This window comes from Salmo salar, chromosome 14, assembly GCF_965601325.2.
Source record: "Salmo salar chromosome 14, fSalSal1, whole genome shotgun sequence".
NCBI classification, from domain to species: Eukaryota; Metazoa; Chordata; class Actinopteri; order Salmoniformes; family Salmonidae; genus Salmo; species Salmo salar.
The window spans coordinates 67139148-67164546 of record NC_138304.1 but is presented as its reverse complement, the minus strand read 5'-3'; the positions used below and the strand labels follow the sequence as shown (position 1 = coordinate 67164546).

Genomic DNA, 25399 nt, shown 5'->3' with positions numbered 1-25399 from the left:
TTGAATTTGGAAGTTTACATACACCTTAGCTAAATACATTTAAACTCAGTTTTTCACAATTCCTGACATTTAATCCTAGTAAAAATTCCCTGTTTTAGGTCAGTTAGGATTACCACTTTATTTTAAGAATGTGAAATGTCAGAATAATAGTAAAGAGAATGATTTATTTCAACTTTTATTTCCTTCACCACATTCCCAGTGGGTCAGAAGTTTCCATAACACTCAATTAGTATATGGTAGCATTGCCTTTAAATTGTTTAACTTGGGTCAAACGTTTCGGGTGAATTTTGGCCCATTCCTCCTGACAGAGCTGGTGTAACTGAGTTAGGTTTGTAGGCCTCCTTGCTCACGCATGCTTTTTCAGTTCTACCCACACATTTTCTATAGGATTCTATAGCTATGTGATGGCCACTCAACCTTGACTTTATTGTCCTTAAGCGATTTTGCCACAACTTTGGAAGTATGCTTGGGGTCACTGTTCATTTGGAAGACCCATTTGTGACCAAGCTTTAACTTCCTGACTGATGTCTTGAGATGTTGCTTCAATATATCCACATAATTTTCCTCCCTCATGATGCCATCTATTTTGTGAAGTGCACCAGTCCCGCCTACAGCAAAGCACCCCCACAACATGATGCTGCCACCCCCGTGCTTCACGGTTGAGATGGTGTTCTTCGGCTTGCAAGCCTCCCCCTTTTTCCTCCAACCATAACGATGGTCGTTATGGCCAAACAGTTACATTTTTGTTTCAATCAGACTAGAGGATATTTCTCCAAAAGTACTATCTTTATCCCTTTGTGCAGTTGCAAACTGGAGTCTGGCTTTTTTGTGGCGATTTTGGAGCAGTGGATTATTCCTTGCTGAGCGGCCTTTCAGGTTATGTCGATATTGGACTCGTTTTACTGTGGATATGGACGCTTTTGTACCTTTTGCCTCCAGCATCTTCACAAGGTCCTTTGCTGTTGTTCTGGGTTTGATTTGCACTTTTCGCACCAAAGTACATTCATCTCTAGGAGACAGAACGCGTCTCCTTCCTGAGTGGTATGGCGGCTGTGCGGTCCCATGGTGTTTATACTTGCGTACTATTGCTTGTACAGTTGAACGTGGGACTTTCAGGTGTTTGGAAATTGCTCCCAAGGATGAACCAGACTTGTGGAGGTCTACAATTTCTTTCTGAGGTCTTGGCTGATTTCTTTTGATTTTCCCATGATGTCAAGCAAAGAGGCACTGAGTTTGAAGGTAGGCCTTGAAATACATCCACAGGTACACCTCCAACTGACTCAATTGATGTCAATTAGCCTATCAGAAGCTTCTAAAGCTATGACATCATTTTCTGGAATTTTCCAAGCTGTTTAAAGGCACAGTCAATTTAGTGTATGTAAACTTCTGACCCACTGGAATTGTGATACAGTGAGTTATAAGTGAAATAATCTGTCTGTAAACAATTGTTGGAAAAATGACTTGTGTCATGCACAAAGTAGATGTCCCAACCGGGAGTGGTTGAAAAACAAGTTTTAATGACTCCAACCTAAGTGTATGTAAACATCCTACTTCAACTGTATGTAATCTTTTATAACTAAATCACTTCAACTCACGTCACTCTTCTGATGTCAGTAACAATTCTTTGATGCCCATCACTCTGGTGGGTAGCTAGCTAGCATCACGCCGGCTGGTAGCTAGCTCCATCGATGGAACTCACGTTAAGCCCGAAGGCAAAAATTACAGTCATTCTGTGATATGGAACAATCCTCTTCCAGAACCTGAACATACTTTTTCTCCAACAATACTCCAACATAAGTTACTTTCTAAATTCGGCTCCTCTCTACTTGTTATCATTCTTTAACTCTCTGCTCCTTTTGCAACACATTTGCCTGCGCACTACCTCGCGCCACCTCTCCCCAGGACCTTTTTAGAGGCTCCCTTGATGTCACCTGGCTCATAGTAGTTTTGGAAAGTCCCTGAACAGAACATCAAAATCCCTATCCCTAGACTTCGCCACAATTACACCCTAGATCAGCTAGATAGAAAGAGTAAGCAAGGCGGTATTGAATGTGTCTGTCTGTCCATGTGTCACTGTCTGCCACCTCAAATATTTCTCTCGACGTGTGTGAACCTACGTTGTAAACTTTCATTCATCGGCTAGGTTGTAGCCTATTACTACATGAGTATCATGTAGTAAACCTATCGATGTTACATTGAACTGGGTGAATGGAATACGAATTACAGTAATCCAATATGCTGTAATAGAAATAGAGCCATGCCCATGGAAAAACAATAATCATCCTCCCTCATCTTAAACGGCACCTACCACCACTGACTTAGTTGGCCTAGGCTATTGGCTATATAAGATCATTTCTTCTCCTTTCTTTTTCTGTTTATAAACGCATTTCACGCAATTCTAATACATGTTATATGACTGTAGAAATTAGCAGAATCTTTTTTTTAACGAGATAAAAATTACAGGGTAGTATAGGCCTATAGGCTACTGCTGATCACTACTAACCATGTCTGCAACCATCTAATCTAGGCCTATGAAAAGGGGAGACAGAAATTATACAAAATGAAGTCCATCTAACCTGGAGGAGGAAATGATTGTCCAAGAACAAAGTTTCAACTTGCACCGATCTAATGATGAGTGAATATGCGCACTCACCTGGGATATGGACGATACTCTCTGCTGGTGTCAATAAGGCTATGGATTCACAGTCCTTTGACTCCCTTCACCTCCCCACGCAGCTAGACACAGGTCGCCTGCAGCTCCAACTCCACATGTTGGGAGGAGTCACAAAAAAATACCCCATACAGCACTGTCCCAGAGGCTGCTTCAACTTTGGCCCAACTTCACGCACAAACAAGAGGACTCTTCAGAGAAGTAGAAACCCTAATCAAACTGTGCCTCTGTCTTCCGATCTCTGTCGCATCCTCGGAGAAGACGTTCTCCACTCCTCACCACCTTTTACTTTCCTAACACAATACTTGTCTCAGATTTGAGCACTAAATGCATTAGGGCATTGCATGCATAGGCTTATGCGTCCACTGTATGGTAAGAGCAGTTGAGAGCTCACATCACACAAGCCATTGTTTATAGGGGTTATATGTGTGTCTCTTCCTTGGCCTGGGCTATTGTTTACATTCAAGACAAGGTTGTTTTTATTGTCAGTGTAGCCACTCATTTCGGTCATTTGTGTGGTATTAAAAATGATTCTGCTAACGCCTTCTCTCATGTAAATGACATAGAATTGTATGAAATGCGTTTATAAAAGGCTCTTTTTTTTGTTGAGCCTGCTAAATAATGTTCCCCATGTGTGGAAATCCTAAAAACGCATCTGCTCAACTGTATGCCACTACACAAATGCAATTATAGATGCATGCAATGCTTTATTATTGTCACGGCTGTTATAAGGATTGGACCAAAATGCAGCGTCGTCGTTGTTCCACATATTTATTAAAGTGTGAAACTGAATGCGATACACTTAATTACTAGAACACACAAAAATAACAAACCATGACGCAGAGAGACAACACACTACTCAAGAAATAATCACCCACAAACAACAGGAAAAAACACCCCTACTAAATATGACCTCCAATTAGAGTCAACAAGGATCAGCTGCCTCCAATTGGAGGTCAACCCAATAAACCTCAACATAGAAATAGATAAACTACAACTCAAACATAGAAAAACACAAAAACACCCCCTGTCGCGCCCTGACCACTCTACTATAGAAAATGACATTTTACTAGGGTCAGGACATGACAATTATGAAGTGGATTTTTTTTCTCAACCCAACTCAAAACGTCTTCCCTCTGCCATGCATACGGACGAGCAAGCACATGGTCTGAGGTAAAATGTGTGTGTGAATGTATGACTAATACATTCAACCTCTATTCTATTCTAAGTGCTTACTTTGTGTCTTAATTCCTGGCAATTCTGGCACCGTGGTGCGTCACAACTCATCCTTGACCACTGGCTACGTCCCTTCCGTCTTCAAGAGAGCGAGAGTTGCACCCCTTCTGAAAAAACCTACACTCGATCCCGCCGATGTCAACAACTATAGACCAGTATCCCTTCTTTCTTTTCTCTCCAAAACTCTTGAACGTGCCGTCCTTGGCCAGCTCTCCTGCTATCTCTCTCAGAATGACCTTCTTGATCCAAATCAGTCAGGTTTCAAGACTGGTCATTCAACTGAGACTGCTCTTCTCTGTGTCACGGAGGCTCTCCGCACTGCTAAAGCTAACTCTCTCTCCTCTGCTCTCATCCTTCTAGACCTATCTGCTGCCTTTGATACTGTGAACCATCAGATCCTCCTCTCCACCCTCTCCGAGTTGGGCATCTCCGGCGCGGCCCACGCTTGGATTGCGTCCTACCTAACAGATCCCTCCTACCAGGTGGCGTGGCGAGAATCTGTCTCCACACCACGTGCTCTCACCACTGGTGTCCCCCAGGGCTCTGTTCTAGGCCCTCTCCTACTCTCGCTATACACCAAGTCACTTGGCTCTGTCATATCCTCACATGGTCTCTCCTATCATTGCTATGCAGACGACACACAATTAATATTCTCCTTTCCCCCTTCTGATAACCAGGTGGCGAATCGCATCTCTGCATGTCTGGCAGACATATCAGTGTGGATGACGGATCACCACCTCAAGCTGAACCTCGGCAAGACGGAGCTGCTCTTCCTCCCGGGGAAGGACTGCCCGTTCCATGATCTCGCCATCACGGTTGACAACTCCATTGTGTCCTCCTCCCAGAGTGCTAAGAACCTTGGCGTGACCCTGGACAACACCCTGTCGTTCTCCACTAACATCAAGGCGGTGACCCGATCCTGTAGGTTCATGCTCTACAACATTCGCAGAGTACGACCCTGCCTCACACAGGAAGCGGCACAGGTCCTAATCCAGGCACTTGTCATCTCCCGTCTGGATTACTGCAACTCGCTGTTGGCTGGGCTCCCTGCCTGTGCCATTAAACCCCTACAACTCATCCAGAACGCCGCAGCCCGTCTGGTGTTCAACCTTCCCAAGTTCTCTCACGTCACCCCGCTCCTCCGCTCTCTCCACTGGCTTCCAGTTGAAGCTCGCATCCGCTACAAGACCATGGTGCTTGCCTACGGAGCTGTGAGGGGAACGGCACCTCCGTACCTTCAGGCTCTGATCAGGCCCTACACCCAAACAAGGGCACTGCGTTCATCCACCTCTGGCCTGCTCGCCCCCCTACCTCTGAGGAAGCACAGTTCCCGCTCAGCCCAGTCAAAACTGTTCGCTGCTCTGGCACCCCAATGGTGGAACAAGCTCCCTCACGACGCCAGGACAGCGGAGTCAATCACCACCTTCCGAGACACCTGAAACCCCACCTCTTTAAGGAATACCTAGGATAGGATAAAGTAATCCTTCTAACCCCCCCCCCTCCCCCTTAAAAGATTTAGATGCACTATTGTAAAGTGGTTGTTCCACTGGATATCATAAGGTGAATGCACCAATTTGTAAGTCGCTCTGGATAAGAGCGTCTGCTAAATGACTTAAATGTAAATGTAAATGTGACAACTCATACAGGGCTTATTCATTTACAGGAAGTTACTACATTTCCATAGAGATAGATTGAGGACTCATCTTTGTATCTGTGCCATTATTGCGTCTGTGACAGCATGGGCAGCGCCATTGAGGCCATCTCCATTTTGAAGTAGTACATTTTCTTCATGATTATATTACTTTACAATATATATTTTTTTATATTTGACCTTAATTGTCGTATTAAGGTAAAATATCTTTAAAAATATCTTGAAATAAGATGCATTACTTGTATTAAGCCTATTAAATAACACGTTAAAATAAGCTACATTATCTGCCAATGACATTTAGATCATTTATACATTTGACTCATCTGTGCATAGAACATTCTTCCAAGAGTTTTGATGATCATCCAGGTGCTTCCAGGTGCTTTTTGGCAAACTTTAGTGAACTTTTTGGACTACGTGTCCCATTTATGCCTGGCTAAAACCAAACACTGCATTCCACAGTAAGAACCTCATACCAACGGTCAAGCATTGTGGTGGTAGTGTGATGGTTTGGGGATGCTTTGCTGCCTCAGGACATGTACGACTTGCCTTAACAGAAAGAACCATGAATTATGCTCTGTATCAGAGAATTCTACAGGAGAACGTCAGGCCATCTGTCTGTGAGCTGAAGCTGAAGTGCAGCTGTGTCATGGAGCAAGACAATGATCCAAAACACACAATCAAGTCCACATGAAGATTGTTAAAAAGCAACACATTTGAAGTTTTGGAATGGCCTAGTCAAATTCCAGACCTAATTCCAATTGAGATGATGTGTTAGGACTTGAAACGAGCAGTTCCTGCTTGAAAACCCACAAATGTCACTGAGTTAAAGCAGTTCTGCATGCAAGAATGGGCCAAAATTCCTCCACAGTGACGTGAGAGACTGATCAACTACTACAGGAAGCGTTTGGTTGGAGTCATTGCAGCTAAAGGTGGCACAACCAGTTATTGAGTTTAAGGGGGCAATTACTTTTTTGCACAGGGGAATTGTGTGTTGCCTAACTTTGTTAATTAAATGAAATAAGTAGACATTTGTTTTGTTATTTGTAAACTCAGGTTCCCTTTATATAATATTAGGTTTTGGTTGAAGATCTGATAACATTCAGTATAAGACAATATGCAAAATAGAGAAAAACAGAAAGGGGCCAATACTTTTTCACAGCACTGTATCTACTCTATAAGATATTTAAAATGTAAAAAAGCTGCTTAATCTCTGAAATGTTTTCCTTAATGTGTTTTTCTGTGTAAACAAAAAAGACCAGTGCCATGGCAAAATCCAAAACTGTGAAGCCTTGCCAGTGACTATATGTTATGAAGACTATTGTCTTCTACTTTTTCCCAAAGACAGTGCTGCTCCTCTTTAGTAAAATGAGCGGTATGCAACCATGTGCCTGCCCTGACTCCGTCCTCCGTCACATTTTCCAGGGAGAGGAGGAGTGCCTACATGACTCAGGAGTTTTAACCACAGCATTAGGAGTAAGGCCATGTCCCTCCCTTGGTCTCTCCTCACACACCCTGGGCATACTGGGCAGGAGGCAAACCAGTTTCTCCTTTGTTTCTTACTGATATGACCATTATTTAACAAATGTGTTTCTGTGATCAAGTGTTTGCTTTCTGGGTAGTGCACTCAAGCGCAGTATTAGACTTAAAACTAATCATCCAGCGATCATACACTGTTTACCAGGGGGCAGGGCTACCGACGTTAAGGCTAATCTAAAGACGGTGCTGGCTAAAGCTAAAACTGGCGAGTGTAGAGAGTATAGAGATATTGTTATCCACGTCGGCACCAACGATGTTAGGATGAAACAGTCAGAGGTCACCAAGCGCAACATAGCTTCAGCGTGTAAATCAGCTAGAAAGATGTGTCGGCATCGATTAATTGTCTCTGGCCCCCTCCCAGTTAGGGGGAGTGATGAGCTCTACAGCAGAGTCTCACAACTCAATCGCTGGTTGAAAACTGTTTTCTGCCCCTCCCAAAAGATAGAATTTGTAGATAATTGGCCCTCTTTCTGGGACTCACCCACAAACAGGACCAAGCCTGGCCTGTTGAGGAGTGACGGACTCCATCCTAGCTGGAGGGGTGCTCTCATCTTATCTACGAACATAGACAGGGCTCTAACTCCTCTAGCTCCACAATGAAATAGGGTGCAGGACAGGCAGCAGGCTGTTAGCCAGCCTGCCAGCTTAGCGGAGTCTGCCACTAGCACAGTCAGCGTAGTCAGCTCAGCTTTCCCCATTGAGACCGTGTCTGTGCCTCGATCTAGGTTGGGCAAAATTAAAAATGGCGGTGTTCGCTTTAGCAATCTCACTAGTATAAAGACCTCCTCCATTCCTGCCATTATTGAAAGAGATTGTGATACCTCACATCTCAAAATTGGGTTACTTAATGTTAGATCCCTCACTTCCAAGGCAGTTATAGTCAATGAACTAATCACTGATAATAATCTTGATGTGATTGGCCTGACTGAAACATGGCTTAAGCCTGATGAATTTACTGTGTTAAATGAGGCCTCACCCCGTGCATCCGGCAAAGGCGGAGGTGTTGCTAACATTTACGATAGCAAATTTCAATTTACCAAAAAAAAAAACAACAATGACGTTTTCGTCTTTTGAGCTTCTAGTTATGAAATCTATGCAGCCTACTCACTCACTTTTTATAGCTACTGTTTATAGGCCTCCTGGGCCATATGCAGTGTTCCTCACTGAGTTCCCTGAATTCTTATCGGATCTTGTAGTCATAGCAGATAATATTCTAATTTTTGGTGACTTTAACATTCACATGGAAAAGTCCACAGACCCACTCCAAAAGGCTTTCGGAGCCATCATCGACTCAGTGGGTTTTGTCCAACATGTCTCTGGACCTACTCACTGCCACAGTCATACTCTGGACCTAGTTTTGTCCCATGGAATAAATGTTGTGGATCTAAATGTTTTTCCTCATAATCCTGGACTATCGGACCACCATTTTATTACGTTTGCAATTGCAACAAATAATCTGCTCAGACCCCAACCAAGGAGCATTAAAAGTCGTGCTATAAATTCTCAGACAACCCAAAGATTCCTTGATGCCCTTCCAGACTGCCTCTGCCTACCCAAGGACGTCAGAGGACAAAAATCAGTTAACCACCTAACCGAGGAACTCAATTTAACCTTGCGCAATACCCTAGATGCAGTTGCACCCCTAAAAACTAAAAACATCTGTCATAAGAAACTAGCTCCCTGGTATACAGAAAATACACGAGCTCTGAAGCAAGCTTCCAGAAAATTGGAACGGAAATGGCGCCACACCAAACTGGAAGTCTTCCGACTAGCTTGGAAAGACAGTACCGTGCAGTATCGAAGAGCCCTTACTGCTGCTCGATCATCCTATTTTTCCAACTTAATTGAGGAAAATAAGAACAATCCGAAATTTATTTTTGATACTGTCGCAAAGCTAACTAAAAAGCAGCCTTCGCAAATGGAGGATGGCTTTCACTTCAGCAGTAATAAATTTATGAACTTCTTTGAGGAAAAGATCATGATCATTAGAAAGCAAATTACAGACTCCTCTTTAAATCTGGGTATTCCTCCAAAGCTCCATTGTCCTGAGTCTGCACAACTCTGCCAGGACCTAGGATCAAGGGAGATACTAAAGTGTTTCAGTACTATATCTCTTGACGCAATGATGAAAATAATCATGGCCTCCAAACCCTCAAGCTGCATACTGGACCCTATTCCAACTAAACTACTGAAAGAGCTGCTTCCTGTGCTTGGCCCTCCTATGTTGAACATGATAAACGGCTCTCTATCCACCGGATGTGTACCAAGCTCACTAAAAGTGGCAGTAATAAAGCCTCTCTTGAAAAAGCCGAATCTTGATCCAGAAATTATAAAAAACTATCGGCCTATATCGAATCTTCCATTCCTCTCAAAAATTTTAGAAAAAGCTGTTGCACAGCAACTCACTGCCTTCCTGAAGACAAACAATGTATACGAAACGCTTCAGTCTGGTTTTAGACCCCATCATAGCACTGAGACTGCACTTGCGAAGGTGGTAAATGACCTTTTAATGACGTCAGACCGAGGCTCTGCATCTGTCCTCGTGCTCCTAGATCTTAGTGCCGCTTTTGATACCATCGATCACCACATTCTTTTGGAGAGATTGGAAACCCAAATTGGTCTACATGGACAAGTTCTGGCCTGGTTTAGATCTTATCTGTCGGAAAGATATCAGTTTGTCTCTGTGAATGGTTTGTCCTCTGACAAATCAATTGTAAATTTCGGTGTTCCTCAAGGTTCCGTTTTAGGACCACTATTGTTTTCACTATATATTTTACCTCTTGGGGATGTCATTCGAAAACATAATGTTAAATTTCACTGCTATGCGGACGACACACAGCTGTACATTTCAATGAAACATGGTGAAGCCCCAAAATTGCCCTCGCTAGAAGCCTGTGTTTCAGACATAAAGAAGTGGATGGCTGCAAACTTTCTACTTTTAAACTCGGACAAAACAGAGATGCTTGTTCTAGGTCCCAAGAAACAAAGAGATCTTCTGTTGAATCTGACAATTAATCTGGATGGTTGTACAGTCGTCTCAAATAAAACTGTGAAGGACCTCGGCGTTACTCTGGACCCTGATCTCTCTTTTGAAGAACATATCAAGACTGTTTCAAGGACAGCTTTTTTCCATCTACGTAACATTGCAAAAATCAGAAATTTTCTGTCCAAAAATGACGCAGAAAAATTAATCCATGCTTTTGTTACTTCTAGGCTGGACTACTGCAATGCTCTACTTTCCGGCTACCCGGATAAAGCACTAAATAAACTTCAGTTAGTGCTAAATACGGCTGCTAGAATCCTGACTAGAACCAAAAAATTTGATCATATTACTCCAGTGCTAGCCTCCCTACACTGGCTTCCTGTTAAGGCAAGGGCTGATTTCAAGGTTTTACTGCTAACCTACAAAGCATTACATGGGCTTGCTCCTACCTATCTTTCCGATTTGGTCCTGCCGTACATACCTACACGTACGCTACGGTCACAAGACGCAGGCCTCCTAATTGTCCCTAGAATTTCTAAGCAAACGGCTGGAGGTAGGGCTTTCTCCTATAGAGCTCCATTTTTATGGAATGGTCTGCCTACCAATGTGAGAGACGCAGACTCAGTCTCAACCTTTAAGTCTTTACTGAAGACTTATCTCTTCAGTAGGTCCTATGATTAAGTATAGTCTGGCCCAGGAGTGTGAAGGTGAACGGAAAGGCTGGAGCAACGAACCGCCCTTGCTGTCTCTGCCTTGCCGGTTCCCCTCTTTCCACTGGGATTCTCTGCCTCTAACCCTTTTACAGGGGCTGAGTCACTGGCCTACTGGTGTTCTTCCATGCCGTCCATGGGAGGGGTGCGTCACTTGAGTGGGTTGAGTCACTGACGTGGTCTTCCTGTCTGGGTTGGCGCCCCCCCTTGGGTTGTGCCATGGCGGAGATCGTTGTGGGCTATACTCGGCCTTGTCTTAGGATGGTAAGTTGGTGGTTGGAGACATCCCTCTAGTGGTGTGGGGGCTGTGCTTTGGCAAAGTGGGTGGGGTTATATCCTGCCTGTTTGGCCCTGTCCGGGGGTATCATCGGATGGGGCCACAGTGTCTTCTGATCCCTCCTGTCTCAGCCTCCAGTATTTATGCTGCAGTAGTTTATGTGTCGGGGGGCTAGGGTCAGTCTGTTACATCTGGAGTATTTCTCTTGTCTTATCCGGTGTCCTGTGTGTATTTAAATATGCTCTCTCTAATTCTCTCTTTCTCTCTTTCTGTCTTTCTCTCGGAGGACCTGAGCCCTAGGACCATGCCTCAGGACTACCTGGTATGATGACTCCTTGCTGTCCCCAGTCCACCTGGCCGTGCTGCTGCTCCAGTTTCAACTGTTCTGCCTGCGGCTATGGAACCCTGACCTGTTCACCGGACGTGCTTGTTGCACCCTCGACAACTACTATGATTATTATTATTTGACCATGCTGGTCATTTATGAACATTTTAACATTTTAACATTTTGACCATGTTCTGTTATAATATCCACCCTGCACAGCCAGAAGAGGACTGGCCACCCCTCATAGCCTGGTTCCTCTCTAGGTTTCTTCCTAGGTTTTTGGCCATTCTAGGGAGTTTTTCCTAGGGAGTTTTTCCTAGCCACCGTGCTTCTTTCACATGCTTTGCTTGCTGTTTGGGGTTTTAGGCTGGGTTTCTGTACAGCACTTTGAGAATATCAGCTGATGTACGAAGGGCTATATAAAAATAAATTTGATTTTGATTTGATTTGATTGCATTGGGCAACATACATTAATTTCAAAAATAGAAGAGTGATTGAATTTGTATGAGAGGATCCAAAAGAATCCTCAAAAGCTTGCTCAGTCGATCTGTGTTTGAGTGTGTGCTTGCGTATGTTATGTTGTATGGAAATACATGTATAATCTGAAGTTGGAACAATGAAACACCAATAGTTTAACAGCACATTATCCGTGACAGTATGCCTGTTGCTCACAGAGTCATGTGACATGCCTGCTGGCTTCACCACACCTTTTCCTCCGCAAATGTTTAAAAAAATATCTTACTCCTAGTCCTAACATCTACAGTAGGCACTTTCTTACAATTGTTTAAAAAAATAATTTTAAGCCAGCTGCAACTCCAGAAAAAACACTTTTGGAGGAAGAATTCTTGTCCACAATTACATTATAATCAAAAGCTCTACCTCTCCAATTCTTCCCATACTCCTATTTATCCTTCTCTCTTGTATAACTCCTGGGATCTCTTCTGCTGCAGTGACTGATCAGAATAGAGATTAGCATTGTTGTTCACTCCCAAATGCCCTTTGCATTAATGACAACAGTTGAGAAACATGTCAGAGACTCTGGGATCTGTGGGCAAAACAAAGACTGCATTCAGGGTTTGAAGTAATGACTCTGATGAAGGCATTTCATAACTGTTTCCCTCTGAAGAGGAGACACAAACGCCCCTTAAAGCCACACACAGTCTTTCCTGCTCAAAGTCACCGACCACGCAAATGCACATAGTACCACAAACAATATTTACTCAATCACATAATATCTTGCAACAGGGTAGGGAAACTGATTCAAGATAAACTCAAGCAGTCTTTCAAAAGTAACCAATATTTGCTTTTCCAGTTACACTGGTGGGAGTCAATGTTAACTAATTCGCTAACTGTTTTGTCTTTTGCTGACTCAAACCTGAAAGCGGACAAAGATTAAAATGAGAGACTGACATATCATGAGCACAATTTAGAGATGCTTGCACAGACTGCAAGACCAGACTTCCGACTGGGCACACTACTTCATTTCATTGTGGATAATTGGGTAATATTTGATTGAGACCTTGATCAAAGATTACAACCTACTGTATAGTCACCCACTAAAAAGTTATTTGAATTTCCAATTATCACTATGCTTTCAATCAACTAAAAGAACATCCAAATTTCAATGGAAAAACAATGTCTGAATTTTGGTTAAGTGGTCACTCAAATGTCTATCACTGCACATTCAACCATTTTAAAGCACATCAAAGTTCAAATGGGAATACAATGTCAGATATTTTGTTTATTTATACAACAGATTAATGTGATGTCACTGTGCTTCATCTAAAGGCAGAACCAAATGACCTGGATTGCAGTTGAGATTACATTAAAAGTACAAGTAATCAATGCCGTTCGAAATTCTGCGCAGATCATTAGGCTACAGCATTTGTGAAGATCTCAACAGACCTGTGATGACCTATGCATGCGACCTTGAACACGCAAACTTCATATTATTACATAATAATACACTTATAGTTACAGTAACCTCAATGTGGCCATGGATGTGTTACTCATTTTAAGGTTAATTGTGAGATTACTTTGTAAGATTATAGCCTTAACTTTAGGCAATTTACTGTATTAAAAAAAAAGGAATATTGAATTGTGTTTGATTGACGGCCAGTAACTGAAAGGTTACTGGTTCGAATTCCCGAGCTGACTAGGTGAGAAATCTGTTGATGTGCCCTTGAGCAACGCACTTCACCCGAATTGCTTCTGGATAAGAGCGTCTGCTAAATGACAAACAAATGATAATGCAACTAAATACCAACATTTATAGGAGATGTACCTACTCCAACATACCATTTGTTAACTTGTTGATAAGTTAATGGGCTATTTATTTTATTTCAAAAATTACGTTGAATTGTGTTAATTGATATGTTACATTACTAATTGATATGTTGGAGTCACATCTCCATCGCAACCAAAAGTTATAGAATAGGACTAAATAAAATCATACTTCATATGAAGTTTGATTTAGTCCTATTCTTTAACTTACATTTTTGGTTGAGATGGAGGATGTGAATCCAAAACATATACTTTTTTTTTTTTTTACACAAACTGGGATTAAAGCCAGACTAAGTCAGTGGCACAGATGGAACTATCCAAGCAGAAGATACAATACATCTACTTCAAATGTTGATATTTGGTTGTGTTGACAACCAAACACAATTGAATAGCACTAAATATCATTACATTTGACATCAACCAGAGCTTGAAACCCTAGGCCTATTTGTCACGTCCTGACCATAGTAAGCTGTTATTTTCTATGGTAGTGTAGGTCAGGGCGTGACAGGGGGGTTTTCTAGTTTAGTTTTTTTCTATGTTGTTATGTTCTAGTTTTGTATTTCTGTGTTGGGCTTTGTTTGGGATGATCTCCAATTAGAGGCAGCTGGTCATCGTTGTCTCTAATTGGAGGTCATATTGAAGTTGGTGTTTGTCCCACCTGGGTTTGTGGGAGATTGTTTTTGAGTAGTGTATGTTTCACCTCTGCGTCACGGTTTGTTGTTTATGTATCGCATAGTTTCACGCTGAAAATAAAATGTGGAACGACACACGCTGCACTTTGGTCCGTCTCTTCCTACGACAACCGTGACACTATTGTAGTGTCTATTTTTTGTTAATTCTGGGTTGAATTTAGACTATCTGTTGATGACTTTGCAAATGCTATATACTGTAGGCCTAAATAACATCATTGACGATTGATAAAGTATGGCCACATTTCATTTGCTCTGTTAAGCCTACCCTTTGGAATGTCTTCCATAGCAACAGTGAACATATTTAATTTTTTAAGTGGAGATCTCTCAACAATCATTCTCATTATAGTATGTTGGTAATAGTCAGTGACAAATATGATAGCTGGGCTGGGCTTGGTTAAAACCTTGGATGGGAAGCCTAGAGGTAGTTGTAGATAGATCAATTGTCCAATAGGAGATGCTGCCCGGCCTATAGTTTTCTTTCTTCATAATAGTGGATATGACATTGAACATTTGACGTTGTTCTAAATATAACATGTAAACATATTGTATTCAAGGTTTGTCTTTGTTGAGATTTGGTTGTCATGATGACATAATCCTGTGGTTGAAATATCACGACCCCCTCACACCCCCCCATTTTTTAAAATAAATGTTTTAAGTTGATTACTTTTCAAAGCCTTTGTATTTTCCACGTAGATTCCACGTCACAATTCGTTGACAAATTACGTTGAAACAACGTTATTGCACCAGTTTGTGCCCAGTGTGTTACCAGAAAAACAAGCAAACAAAACAGAATAGCAACCTTGCATTGCAGAAGCCAAGCCAATAACGGAAATAATTATGTTTCTCTTAGTGCTGGAGGAAGATCGTTTCTGTTCAGACAACTTCAGACAGTGATCTATTCTAGCATGTTGACAAAGGTTGAATTGGCTTGCCTATTGCAGTCCGCCCTCTTGATGGAATTTATATCGGCAACGTTCAAGAACGTTTTGCAACTGAACGTGGTCCAGACACTTCTATGTTGAATAGGATAACGGTGACGTGTCTGTGAAAATGGGTGGGAGATTATAAATAGCGAGTTGGTGACGAATTTTGCTGTTTGATAACATTAGCTAACTGTCCATATAGCGGCACGGAAAAAAACTCCTGTAAAGTTGTCGACACTGATCTTTTTTTTTTTTTTTTCAAGATGAACAGAATTCTTCTCAGCATGTTCGCAGTTGGCCTGTGTTTTGCAGTTGGTAAGATAAAATAGTTTGTGAACTGTATTTGTTTGCTTATTTCAATCGTTGTTTAGTTAGCCTATCATTTTGATAGCCAAAACAAAATGTTTGATACGATTGTAATGAATTGGGTAGTCTAATTGATGTTCGTTTTTTTCATCATTCGAATGCTATGTATACTTTCCATTTATTGCAAAGAGGCATTATAGTTTATCATATAAATAGGCAAGCTTTACATCCGAATACAATCAATTAGAAAATGTGGACGTCTTAAGCCAGTGTTTCTGATCTTTTGCCCAATTATTGGCAAAAGAACTGGTCTGATTGGTCAAAATACCAATTATTAGTGTAAAAATATCTCAAATGGGCTGCCTGTGTAAACGCAGCCTAGTGTTTGTAGTTGAAGGTTCAGAGTCTCCCATAAGCGGGTTACAATAAAAATCATGTCCATAGACCGTTTACAGGGTAAGGAAACCAGTATGTAATTTGGGGGAACTGACCCCTTTCTGAGCGAATGGTTCAGAATATTCAACTGTAAAGACTAAATAAACTATTATTCTTGCCTTTATGTATGACCCATAGTTTCTGTAACTTAGTTCCGCTAAACAAGTCTATGTCCCCATCTCATGTTTCAAACCACACCCTTACTATATGAATTTATGCAGTGGTCGACCTTGATTGAGTTCTTCCTGAATTGTGAATATGTATTCCTCATGACCTTCACCAAATATTTTCGGCAACGCGATCTCATACAACATGTGCATAGGTTCCCTAACAAAACATTTTAGTGAAACTAAGACATGAGAAAATGTAGTTCTGCTGGATTCCCCTTTTGGCCCTTAACTTGGAGGGTATCAGTCATTCTGAGTGTAGTGCTCTAGGGCAGTGGTTCCCAAACTATTTATAGTCCCGTACCCCTTCAAACATTCAACCATTCAACCTCCAGCTGCGTACCCCCTCTAGCACCAGGGTCAGCGCACTCTCAAATGTTGTTTTTTGCCATCATTGTAAGCCTGACACACACACACTATATGATACATTTATTAAACATAAGAATGAGTGAGTTTGTCACAACCCGGCTTGAGGGAAGTGACAGAGCTCTTATAGGACCAGGGCACAATAATAATATAATAATAATCAATAATTTTGCTCTTTATTTAACCATCTTACATATAAAACCTTATTTGTTCATCGAAAATTGTGAATAATTCACCACAGGTTAATGAGAAGGGTGTGCTTGAAAGGATGCACATAACTCTGCAATTTTGGGTTGTATTGAGAGCGTCTCAGTCTTAAATCATTTTCCACACAGTCTGTGCCTGTATTTAGTTTTCATGCTAGTGAGGGCCGAGGATTCTCACATAGGTACGTGGTTGCAAAGGGCATCAGTGTCTTAACAGTGCGATTTACCAAGGCAGGATATTTTGAGTGCAGCCCAATCCAGAAATCTGGCAGTGGCTTCTGATGAAATTCAATTTTCACAGAACCACTTGTTGCAATTTTGATGAGGTTCTCTTGTTCAGATATTGGTAAGTGGACTGGAGGCAGGGCATGAAAGGGATAATGAATCCAGTTGTTTGTGTCATCCGTTTCGGGAAAGTACCTGTGTAATTGCGCACCTAACTCACTCAGGTGCTTCGCTATATCACATTTGACATTGACCGTAAGATTGAGTTAATTTGCACACACAAAAATCAAACAATGATGGAAATACCTGTGTGTTGTCCTTGTTAATGCAGATAGAATAGAGCTCCAACTTCTTAATCATAGCCTCAATTTTGTCCCGCACATTGAATATAGTTGTGGAGAGTCCCTGTAATCCTAGATTCAGATCATGATATCTAGCGCTGCCCATATCATTGCATAGTGCAGGAAATACATGACAGTTCAGGAACCTTGCTTTAACAAAGTTAACCATTTTCACTGTAGTGTCCAAGACGTCTTTTAACCTGTCAGGCATTTCCTTGGCAGCAAGAGCCTCTCGGTGGATGCTGCAGTGTACCCAAGTGGCGTCGGGAGCAACTGCTTGAGTTACCACTCCACTATGTCTCCCTGTCATGGCTTTTTCGCCATCAGTACAGATACCAACACATCTTGACCACCAAAGTCCATTTGATGTCACAAAGCTGTCCAGTACTTTAAAAATATCCTCTCCTGTTGTCCTGGTTTCCAGTGGTTTGCAAAAGAGGATGTTTAACTTAATTGACCCCCCATAAACGTAACGGACATATACCAGGAGTTGTGCCAGGCACGCCACATCTGTTGACTCATCCAGCTGTAACTCATAGAATTCACTGGCTTACATGCGAAGCAGTAATTGTTTCTAAACATCTGCCGTGTCACTGCATCGTGAAAGTGTTGTTTGATGGAGGCATTGTCTGTATAGTTTTTTGGGCCTTTTCCCCTAGCATTGTCCCAGCCAGTAGAGCTGGTATGCGTCTCTGGATGTGGGCCTTACTTTTCTTAACCATTTATCAATTTTCGAGCAAACGGAATGAGCAGCAGCTACGTTTTGGCTACATACGGACTGTTAATGGAATTCCCACGTGAGAGTAACAGTTAATGTGATTGGATGTTGATTATTTGACTAGGCTACCTATATTTGACTTTGTTGTTATTTCGCTGAACACTAGATTTAATTTAATTTTTGGCAGTGAAATGAGGCTACTCAGGCGAGAAATAAACCTTACCCAAATGTATAGCCCTGTTGGAAAATATACATGGACTGTTTGAAAATGTGAAGGCATTTATTTATTTTATTTAAAAAAAAAATTATATATTAAAAATTATATATTTCATACATGAATCAGATTTTTATTTGGCGTACCTCCGACAGCATTGCGCGTACCCCAGTTTGGGAATACATGCTCTAGGGTGTATTCCCTAGGAGCCAAAAGGAATGAAATGGGGAGGGGCCTACCTCAGTTTGGAATAAACGGTTTCCATTGCCAAACATTTTGTAACTGTTCGCTACGGTCTTTGTCTAATGAATACACCCCTGGTGTCACAGGTTTGATTCACGGCCAGTTACATTGATGCTGTGACCCTGATCACTTGGCTGATGTGTAGGCTAATGTGTGGAGAGCAGGCCAAAGGGAGTTGTCTGTAGCTCAGTTAGATTGAGCACAACTTTGCAATTTAGTGTTAATGTTGTGACAGCGACATTAAGAAAGCAGTTAGTTAAGGTTAGGTGTTTGGTCCTAAGCCTTGTGGGTGGAAGGTGTTGGCGATTACAGGAAGTCATATTCATTTAAACCTTTCAGGGACACTATGGAGTAAAACTAGTATATATTACTGACTACCCTCTCAAGGTAAAATGTGTTTGCTCAATTAGGGTTGTGAAGACTGGCTCTAGATCTGATTTGACAACTGCATTAACACAGGTCACGGGATTAATGGCATTTTGTAATTGTGAAATATACCTTTTTGATTTGATTTATTAGCATCCCCATTGAATACTTCTGATCCAAGCTCTTGGTTAGAAGACAGGACACAACATTGCAGTCTATCAGGCAACATTGCCATCATGTGGACAACTTTGGTATTCTTTTTTAGAAATCTGTATCAAGACTTGTTTCGCTTATCAATATCCCAACACAAATGCCTTACTTTGAAGAGGATTCATTGAAATACATTTTGACCAATGTTCGGTGTTTTGGAATCCCAGTTATGGTATCCATGGTTCCCATCATCATGGGGTCTCATAATGAACTGATAAATTCATTTGACGTAGTTGCAGTGAGTGAACTGTAGAGTGCAACAGTCTGATTTGAACTGTGGTACTTGGCACTGTGGTTTGTGGTTATGGGCCCTGATCTGAAACCAGTTGAACAGAGTAACTTGATCTGCTCTCCTATTTGGCCAATTACACAATACAGCATTGGTTCTTTCATTAAATACACAATACCCAACCTCTTTGTTAATAATCTTACTGTTCCTTCCAATTCCACCACCAGTATGTCCCCAGTGTAAAAACTCCTTACAGGACATAAAAACGACACCAAAATCTACTGTTAAATCTACTTCAATGATGAAGGGGAGGGGACAGGTTGAAGGATTTTTAAGACAAAAGATTGAAGTGCCTTTGAACGGGGAATGGTAGTAGGTGCCAGGCGCACTGGTTTGAGTGTCAAAAACTGCAATGGTTTTTCACACTCAAAAGTTTCCTGTGTGTATCAACAATGGTCCACCACCCAAACGACATCCTGCCAACTTGACACAACTGTGGGAAGCATTGGAGCCAACATGGGCCAGCATCCCTGTGGAACGCTTTCGACACCTTGTAGAGTCCATGCCCCAATGAATTGAGGCTGTTCTGAGGGCAAAAGGGTGTGCAACTCAATATTAGGAAGGTGTTCCTAATGTTTTGTACACTCAGTGTATATATGCTATTACATGTGTACTGCATAAGCCCACCAGGAGTTTTCTTTTGGGTGGGGGAATTTAAAGGATGCCTGAATGTTGCTAGAGGCCAGCAAAATTCCCCATGACAACAATGTCCTCAAATAGTTGCCTCTTGTGTGTAATTATGTCGGCATCACACTTTGTCCATGTAATAATAATTCCCCTTATGTGGTACATATAACACAAACCATAGAGTTAATAATCATCATCAAAAACATTTCCAATGACAATGTGTGGTCTGCACTAAAGCAAAACATTTTCATAGACCTAGGTCACATGATCGTTATCTTGTAGCTTTTTTTGCGTGAGTTGTATGAGCAACTGTTTATTCATACTCAAAGGGCACCGTGTCCTCAGTCTTCTTAAAGGTAACAATAATGAGAGATGGTGGAGACCAATTGTGAACATCATCCCCCTGATCCGTATGATTCATCTCCCCGTGCTCCGTATTACCCAATCAAGGCTTGGGCGCTCATCCTTAACTTAACCCCTCATTGCCTCTGTAAATTACCTGTTGTGGCTAGAATACAGCCAAGTGTGTAAGCCAAGATGCAGCTTTGTTTGTGTGTGTGTGTGTGTGTGTGTGTGTGTGTGTGTGTGTGTGTGTGTGTGTGTGTGTGTGTGTGTGTGTGTGTGTGTGTGTGTGTGTGTGTGTGTGTGTGTGTGTGTGTGTGTGTGGCGACAGATTGGTGGTGTGACATGAGTGAAGGGAACCGATTTGACAGGATTTCTGAAGGGGGTAAAGTCAAGGCGCGGCCCAAAACCCCCAGGCAGAGGCTGACAGAGAAATGTGCATCATGTCATGACTCATTTATGTGATGTTGGCCTGTATGTAGTAGTAGGGGAAGAGGCATTCTGATGGAGGACAGTTGATTGTTTTCACTCTAAGGGCCGGTTTCCCAGACAGATTTAAACCTATTCCTGAACTAAAAAGTGTGGTCAATAGAGAATCTCCATTAAAATAGCTTTTTAAAACTTAATCTGTGTATCGGGAACCTCCACTTAGACAGCATTTACACAGGCAGCCAAATTCTGATCTTTTGACCGATTATTGTCAAAAGTGCTGATCTGATTAGTCTAAAGACCAATAAGTGGAAAAAATATCAGAATTTGGCTGCCTGTGTAAACGCAGCCTCAATACATTTTGGTAAAAGCATTCTTGATTGGGAGGGTTTTTGACAAGTGGAAGTTTACTTGTGCGCTGACATGTCTTACTCATCTGCGTTCTCTCTCAAGGATGTATTTGTCCTTCCTGGAAGGACACCTTATTTGATATTTGAACCTAAAGAATGGAATTCAAACATTGATTGAATGATCAGATCACTTGGCAATTACTTTTTCGGGATCTTTAGTCCACCAGACTAAAGTTCCCAAAGCTTCTGTGCATGTGCAGACCACATTCTGCGCATGTGCATATATTTTCTACTTTATACGTAAAGAGCAGGGTACTCAGGTAAACGATGCTTGTTAAATAAAGTTACATCAAAGCTGAATCGATGTCTGCAAGATCACATAATGATGATCTTTGATATAAGTGGACACCCAAGCCGACAAAGAGATTCTGTTGCGTCCCTCTTTACATGTGATCAAACAGCTGGGTCATTTGGTTGGATTGTGGGGATGCACTCAATGTACACTGAACAAAAATATGCAACAATTTAATTGATTATACTGAGTTGCAGTTCATATGAGGACATCAGTCAATTGAAATAAATGTATTAGGCCCTAATCTATGGATTTCACATGACTGGGAATACAGATATGCATCCACTGGAAAAATGGGACTCACGATGGACTCAGGATCTTGTCACAATATTTTTGTGCATTCCAATTGTCATCGATAAAATACAATTATGTTCGTTGTCCAAAACTTATGCCTGCCCATACCATAACCCCAATGTCACCATGGGGTACTCTGTTCATAACGTTGACATCAGTAAACCGCTCGCCCACACGATGCCATACACGTGGTCTGCGGTTGTGAGGCCGGTTGGACGTAATGTCAAATTCTCTAAAACAATGTTGGAGCCAGGTTATGGTAGAGAAATGAACATTCAATTCTCGGGCAACAGCTCTGGTGGACATTCCTACAGTCAGCATGCCAATTGCAGGCTCTTTCAAAACTTGAGACATTTGTGAATTTGTGTTGTCTGACAAAACTGCACATTTTAGTGGCCTTTTATTGTCCCCAGCACAAGGTGCACCTGTGTAATGATCATGCTGTTTAATCAGCGTCTTAATATGGCACACCTGTCAGGTGGAAGGATTATCTTGGAAAAGGAGAAATGCTCACTAACAGGAATGTAAACTCATTTGTGCACAAATTAGAGAAATAAGATTTTTGTGCGTATGAAACGTTTCTGTGATCTTTTATTTCATCTCACGAAGCATGGGACCAACACTTTACATGTTGCGTTTATATTTTTGTTCAGTGTATGTTTTGTTTGTTTGGAACAGGAGTGGCATTTTCTTTGTAACCCGAGTCTCTTGTGAACTCCTTTTCCATGGGGTGTGACCGAAACCAGTGTTTGGTGGTGGTTAGGCATTGGCGGGATGGGGTGTTAGGCGTTGGCATGGCATTTTTACAACCTTGCTAAGCAGCTCAATGTTCCTTGGCTCAGTCACAAAGCGCTTAGATTATTTGTTGTTTTGTCAACCAGACATTCATAACTGAAGGCCACGCCATGTTTCCCTCTTTTTAAAAATGAAGTTGGTACCTAAATGTGACCAATATGCGTCACTCGGTTAAAATGGCAGCTATGCTGTTCTGTAGAATCGTCCCATGACGACGTCTTTACCACTTGAATGGCATGAATGCAAATGGACTGAGTAACTTTACTCAAACAAGGAACAAACAAAATGGTGTATTTACTGTATGTGTCAATGTGTGCACGTCACCTACAAACGTTTGCCTTTCCATGATGGATCCAGTCATGGGATGAGTTTGTCACACATACGACTTCATGGACAGGTATTTAACTCCTTTAGGTACTGCGTGTCTGTAGTGTTATTTGCATAAGAAGTCAGAACTTGCTCAGGGACTTTCCGTCTTGCAACTAATTGGTTGAATTTATGGGTCTCACTGTCATTCGGTTAATTCCGTAGTTTATGGCGGACCATTCCTCCTCCACCGCCTAAAAGCACCAAACTACTCATTATAAAGGGCATAAGAATTATGGGGTCAAAGGGTAGTTCCCTGACCCAATTGGTTCTCTGTCTGGAGTGGCACTTACTGGGAAGCAGCCATTTTGTATGTCCCTATCAAGAGCTAAGGAGGGCTACACTCAAAGCATTCACCATGTGTTTTGATAAGTGGACAAATTGTCAAACAACTATGCCCTTCTATGAACTAACATCATAATAACTTGTGCAAGATGGGCTTTTCATCCATTAAAGTGCACAGTCAGCAAAACCGGGGAGTGTCAACGGCTAAACCATTGTTTGGCCCATCCCATGTTTAGAGACAAACAGTCCCAATGACGTAGGATTGCATCAACAAGCGGTCAAGGGAGTTATCTACAAGAGTGTTTACTTGAACATGAAGAGAATTTGTAGAATGGCATATGGTAATTTATTGCTTATTTTTTTCTTTCCGTCTCTGTTATCCCAGGCCAGGCTCTGAAGTGCTACAAATGTGAGTTGGGCTTATGGGACCTGTGCTACACCACCGAAGTCAAGTGCAATGACGGGGAGAATTGTTTCAGTGGCGTCGGAGAGGCAGGTAAGGACCCAAGGCCTGGCCGACACCGGTCATAGGTGGCTCATATGTGTCTTATATTTACATTGTAATCATTTAGCAGACGCTTCATCCAGAGCGACTTAGTCAGTGCATTCAACTAAGGTACTGTAGATAAACAACCACATATTGCAGTCATTGCAAGTAAGAACTTTCCTCAAAGTAGCTATCATCAAAATCAGTGTTGGTAAGAAAAGACAAGTTCGAATGTAAGGATATTTTTTGGGCTAGTCTGTTTTTACACCCCATAGTGCCTCTGTCCTCTTCAGAAGCAAACAAGGAAGGAAGACAACCTGCAAATATTCCTTTTGCAGATGCTTAAATGTCACTTTCCAGCATTCTGTTTTACGGCAAAAGTTAATGAAAAACAACTTGCGTTTCATAGTTTGTCAATTTAAGAGGCCTTACTCTATGTGCCGTTTGGCACGATAAAGCCTAAATAATTACGTTTTTTCTGTGTTCCTTTTCATCTACAGTTAAGGTTGTGGACATCAAGATGAAAGGCTGCCTGGCAGTGAATGAATGCAACAAGACGACCACAACCGATTTCCCTTCCAGCTCCAACCACACAGTGTACAACATGATGAAGGCCTGCTGTGACACGGACCTGTGTAACGCTGCCCCGGGCCTGCCCCAAATGAGCATCCTGCCCCTGGCCCTCGCCACCCTGACCACTGCCTTCATGACCAAAGTCCTGGTGTAAAGGGGTGAAGCCCTCTGTGTAGCCTACACACATGCATATGCAGAGGTTGATATACATGTAGGTTGATGGTTCACACACCCACACGCACTCATCAAACATTAGCACCAATCTGTCCGTGTGTATAAGAACTGCATTACGTTTGTATAATTTAGGCCAAGGAAGAAACATCTGTTAGTGTACCATATACCAGCTAAACTTTTAAATTATTTCTATTAAAGAATTGGATTTGTCCTTGATGCCTCTGGAAATCTCAATTTGTTTTATGGCTCACTTGGAAATGCAGTTGTTCAAACACAGACTAGCTTACTCAGTTGCACTTGGAAAGCATTGAATTTAACCTGTTTTGTATGGAATGCTCACGTACAATTGGCAAGTTTCTATTAACATAATTGAGCAAATGTCTTCAGACACTTTAGTAGGATGGAGATCTGTCAGTCAGCATTATATAACCAATGACTGTTCATACTGACAGACAATTCATTAATCTTCAATAGGGAGCTCAGCTAACAGACTATTTTCTATCTCTGGTGTTGGTTATGAATGCTTATTTCTAACCACTATTTCAAATTGACGTTCACTGTTAATTCTCCCATTATCCAGCCCCACTTGCTGTTGGGGAGCTCCACTGATCACCCAGTTTACAATGAATAATGCAATTGCCGTGTGACCTCATATGTTGCCCCCATACTTGAGCTACGTGATGACCAGGGGTGGGCAACTCCAGTCCTCGAGAGCCTGATTGGTGACACACATTTTTCCCATCCCTAGCAAACACAGCTGATTAATAAAATGTATTAGGTGATTATTGGAGTCACGTGTGTTAGCTGGGGCAAAACTGTGACACCAGTCAGGCCCTCGAGGACTGGAATTGCCCACCCCTGACCTAGACCAAAGGAAGGAAGGGGGGAACTAGCTCCGACTGAGGAAAAATCTATTTGAACGATCATCCAAATCGGAATTCTGACCCGGGCC

General features: G+C 41.9%; 1 protein-coding gene across 1 annotated transcript; it reads left to right on the top strand.

The window, feature by feature from the left end:
* Positions 1–15546: 15546 nt before the first annotated feature.
* Positions 15547–25031, top strand: spaca4l (sperm acrosome associated 4 like). Its single transcript, NM_001141419.3, is given in 3 exon segments — positions 15547–15602; positions 23599–23709; positions 24201–25031. Coding segments are annotated over 3 exon segments (390 nt in total). The 5' UTR covers positions 15547–15550; the 3' UTR covers positions 24428–25031.
* The last annotated feature ends 368 nt before the right edge of the window (positions 25032–25399 follow it).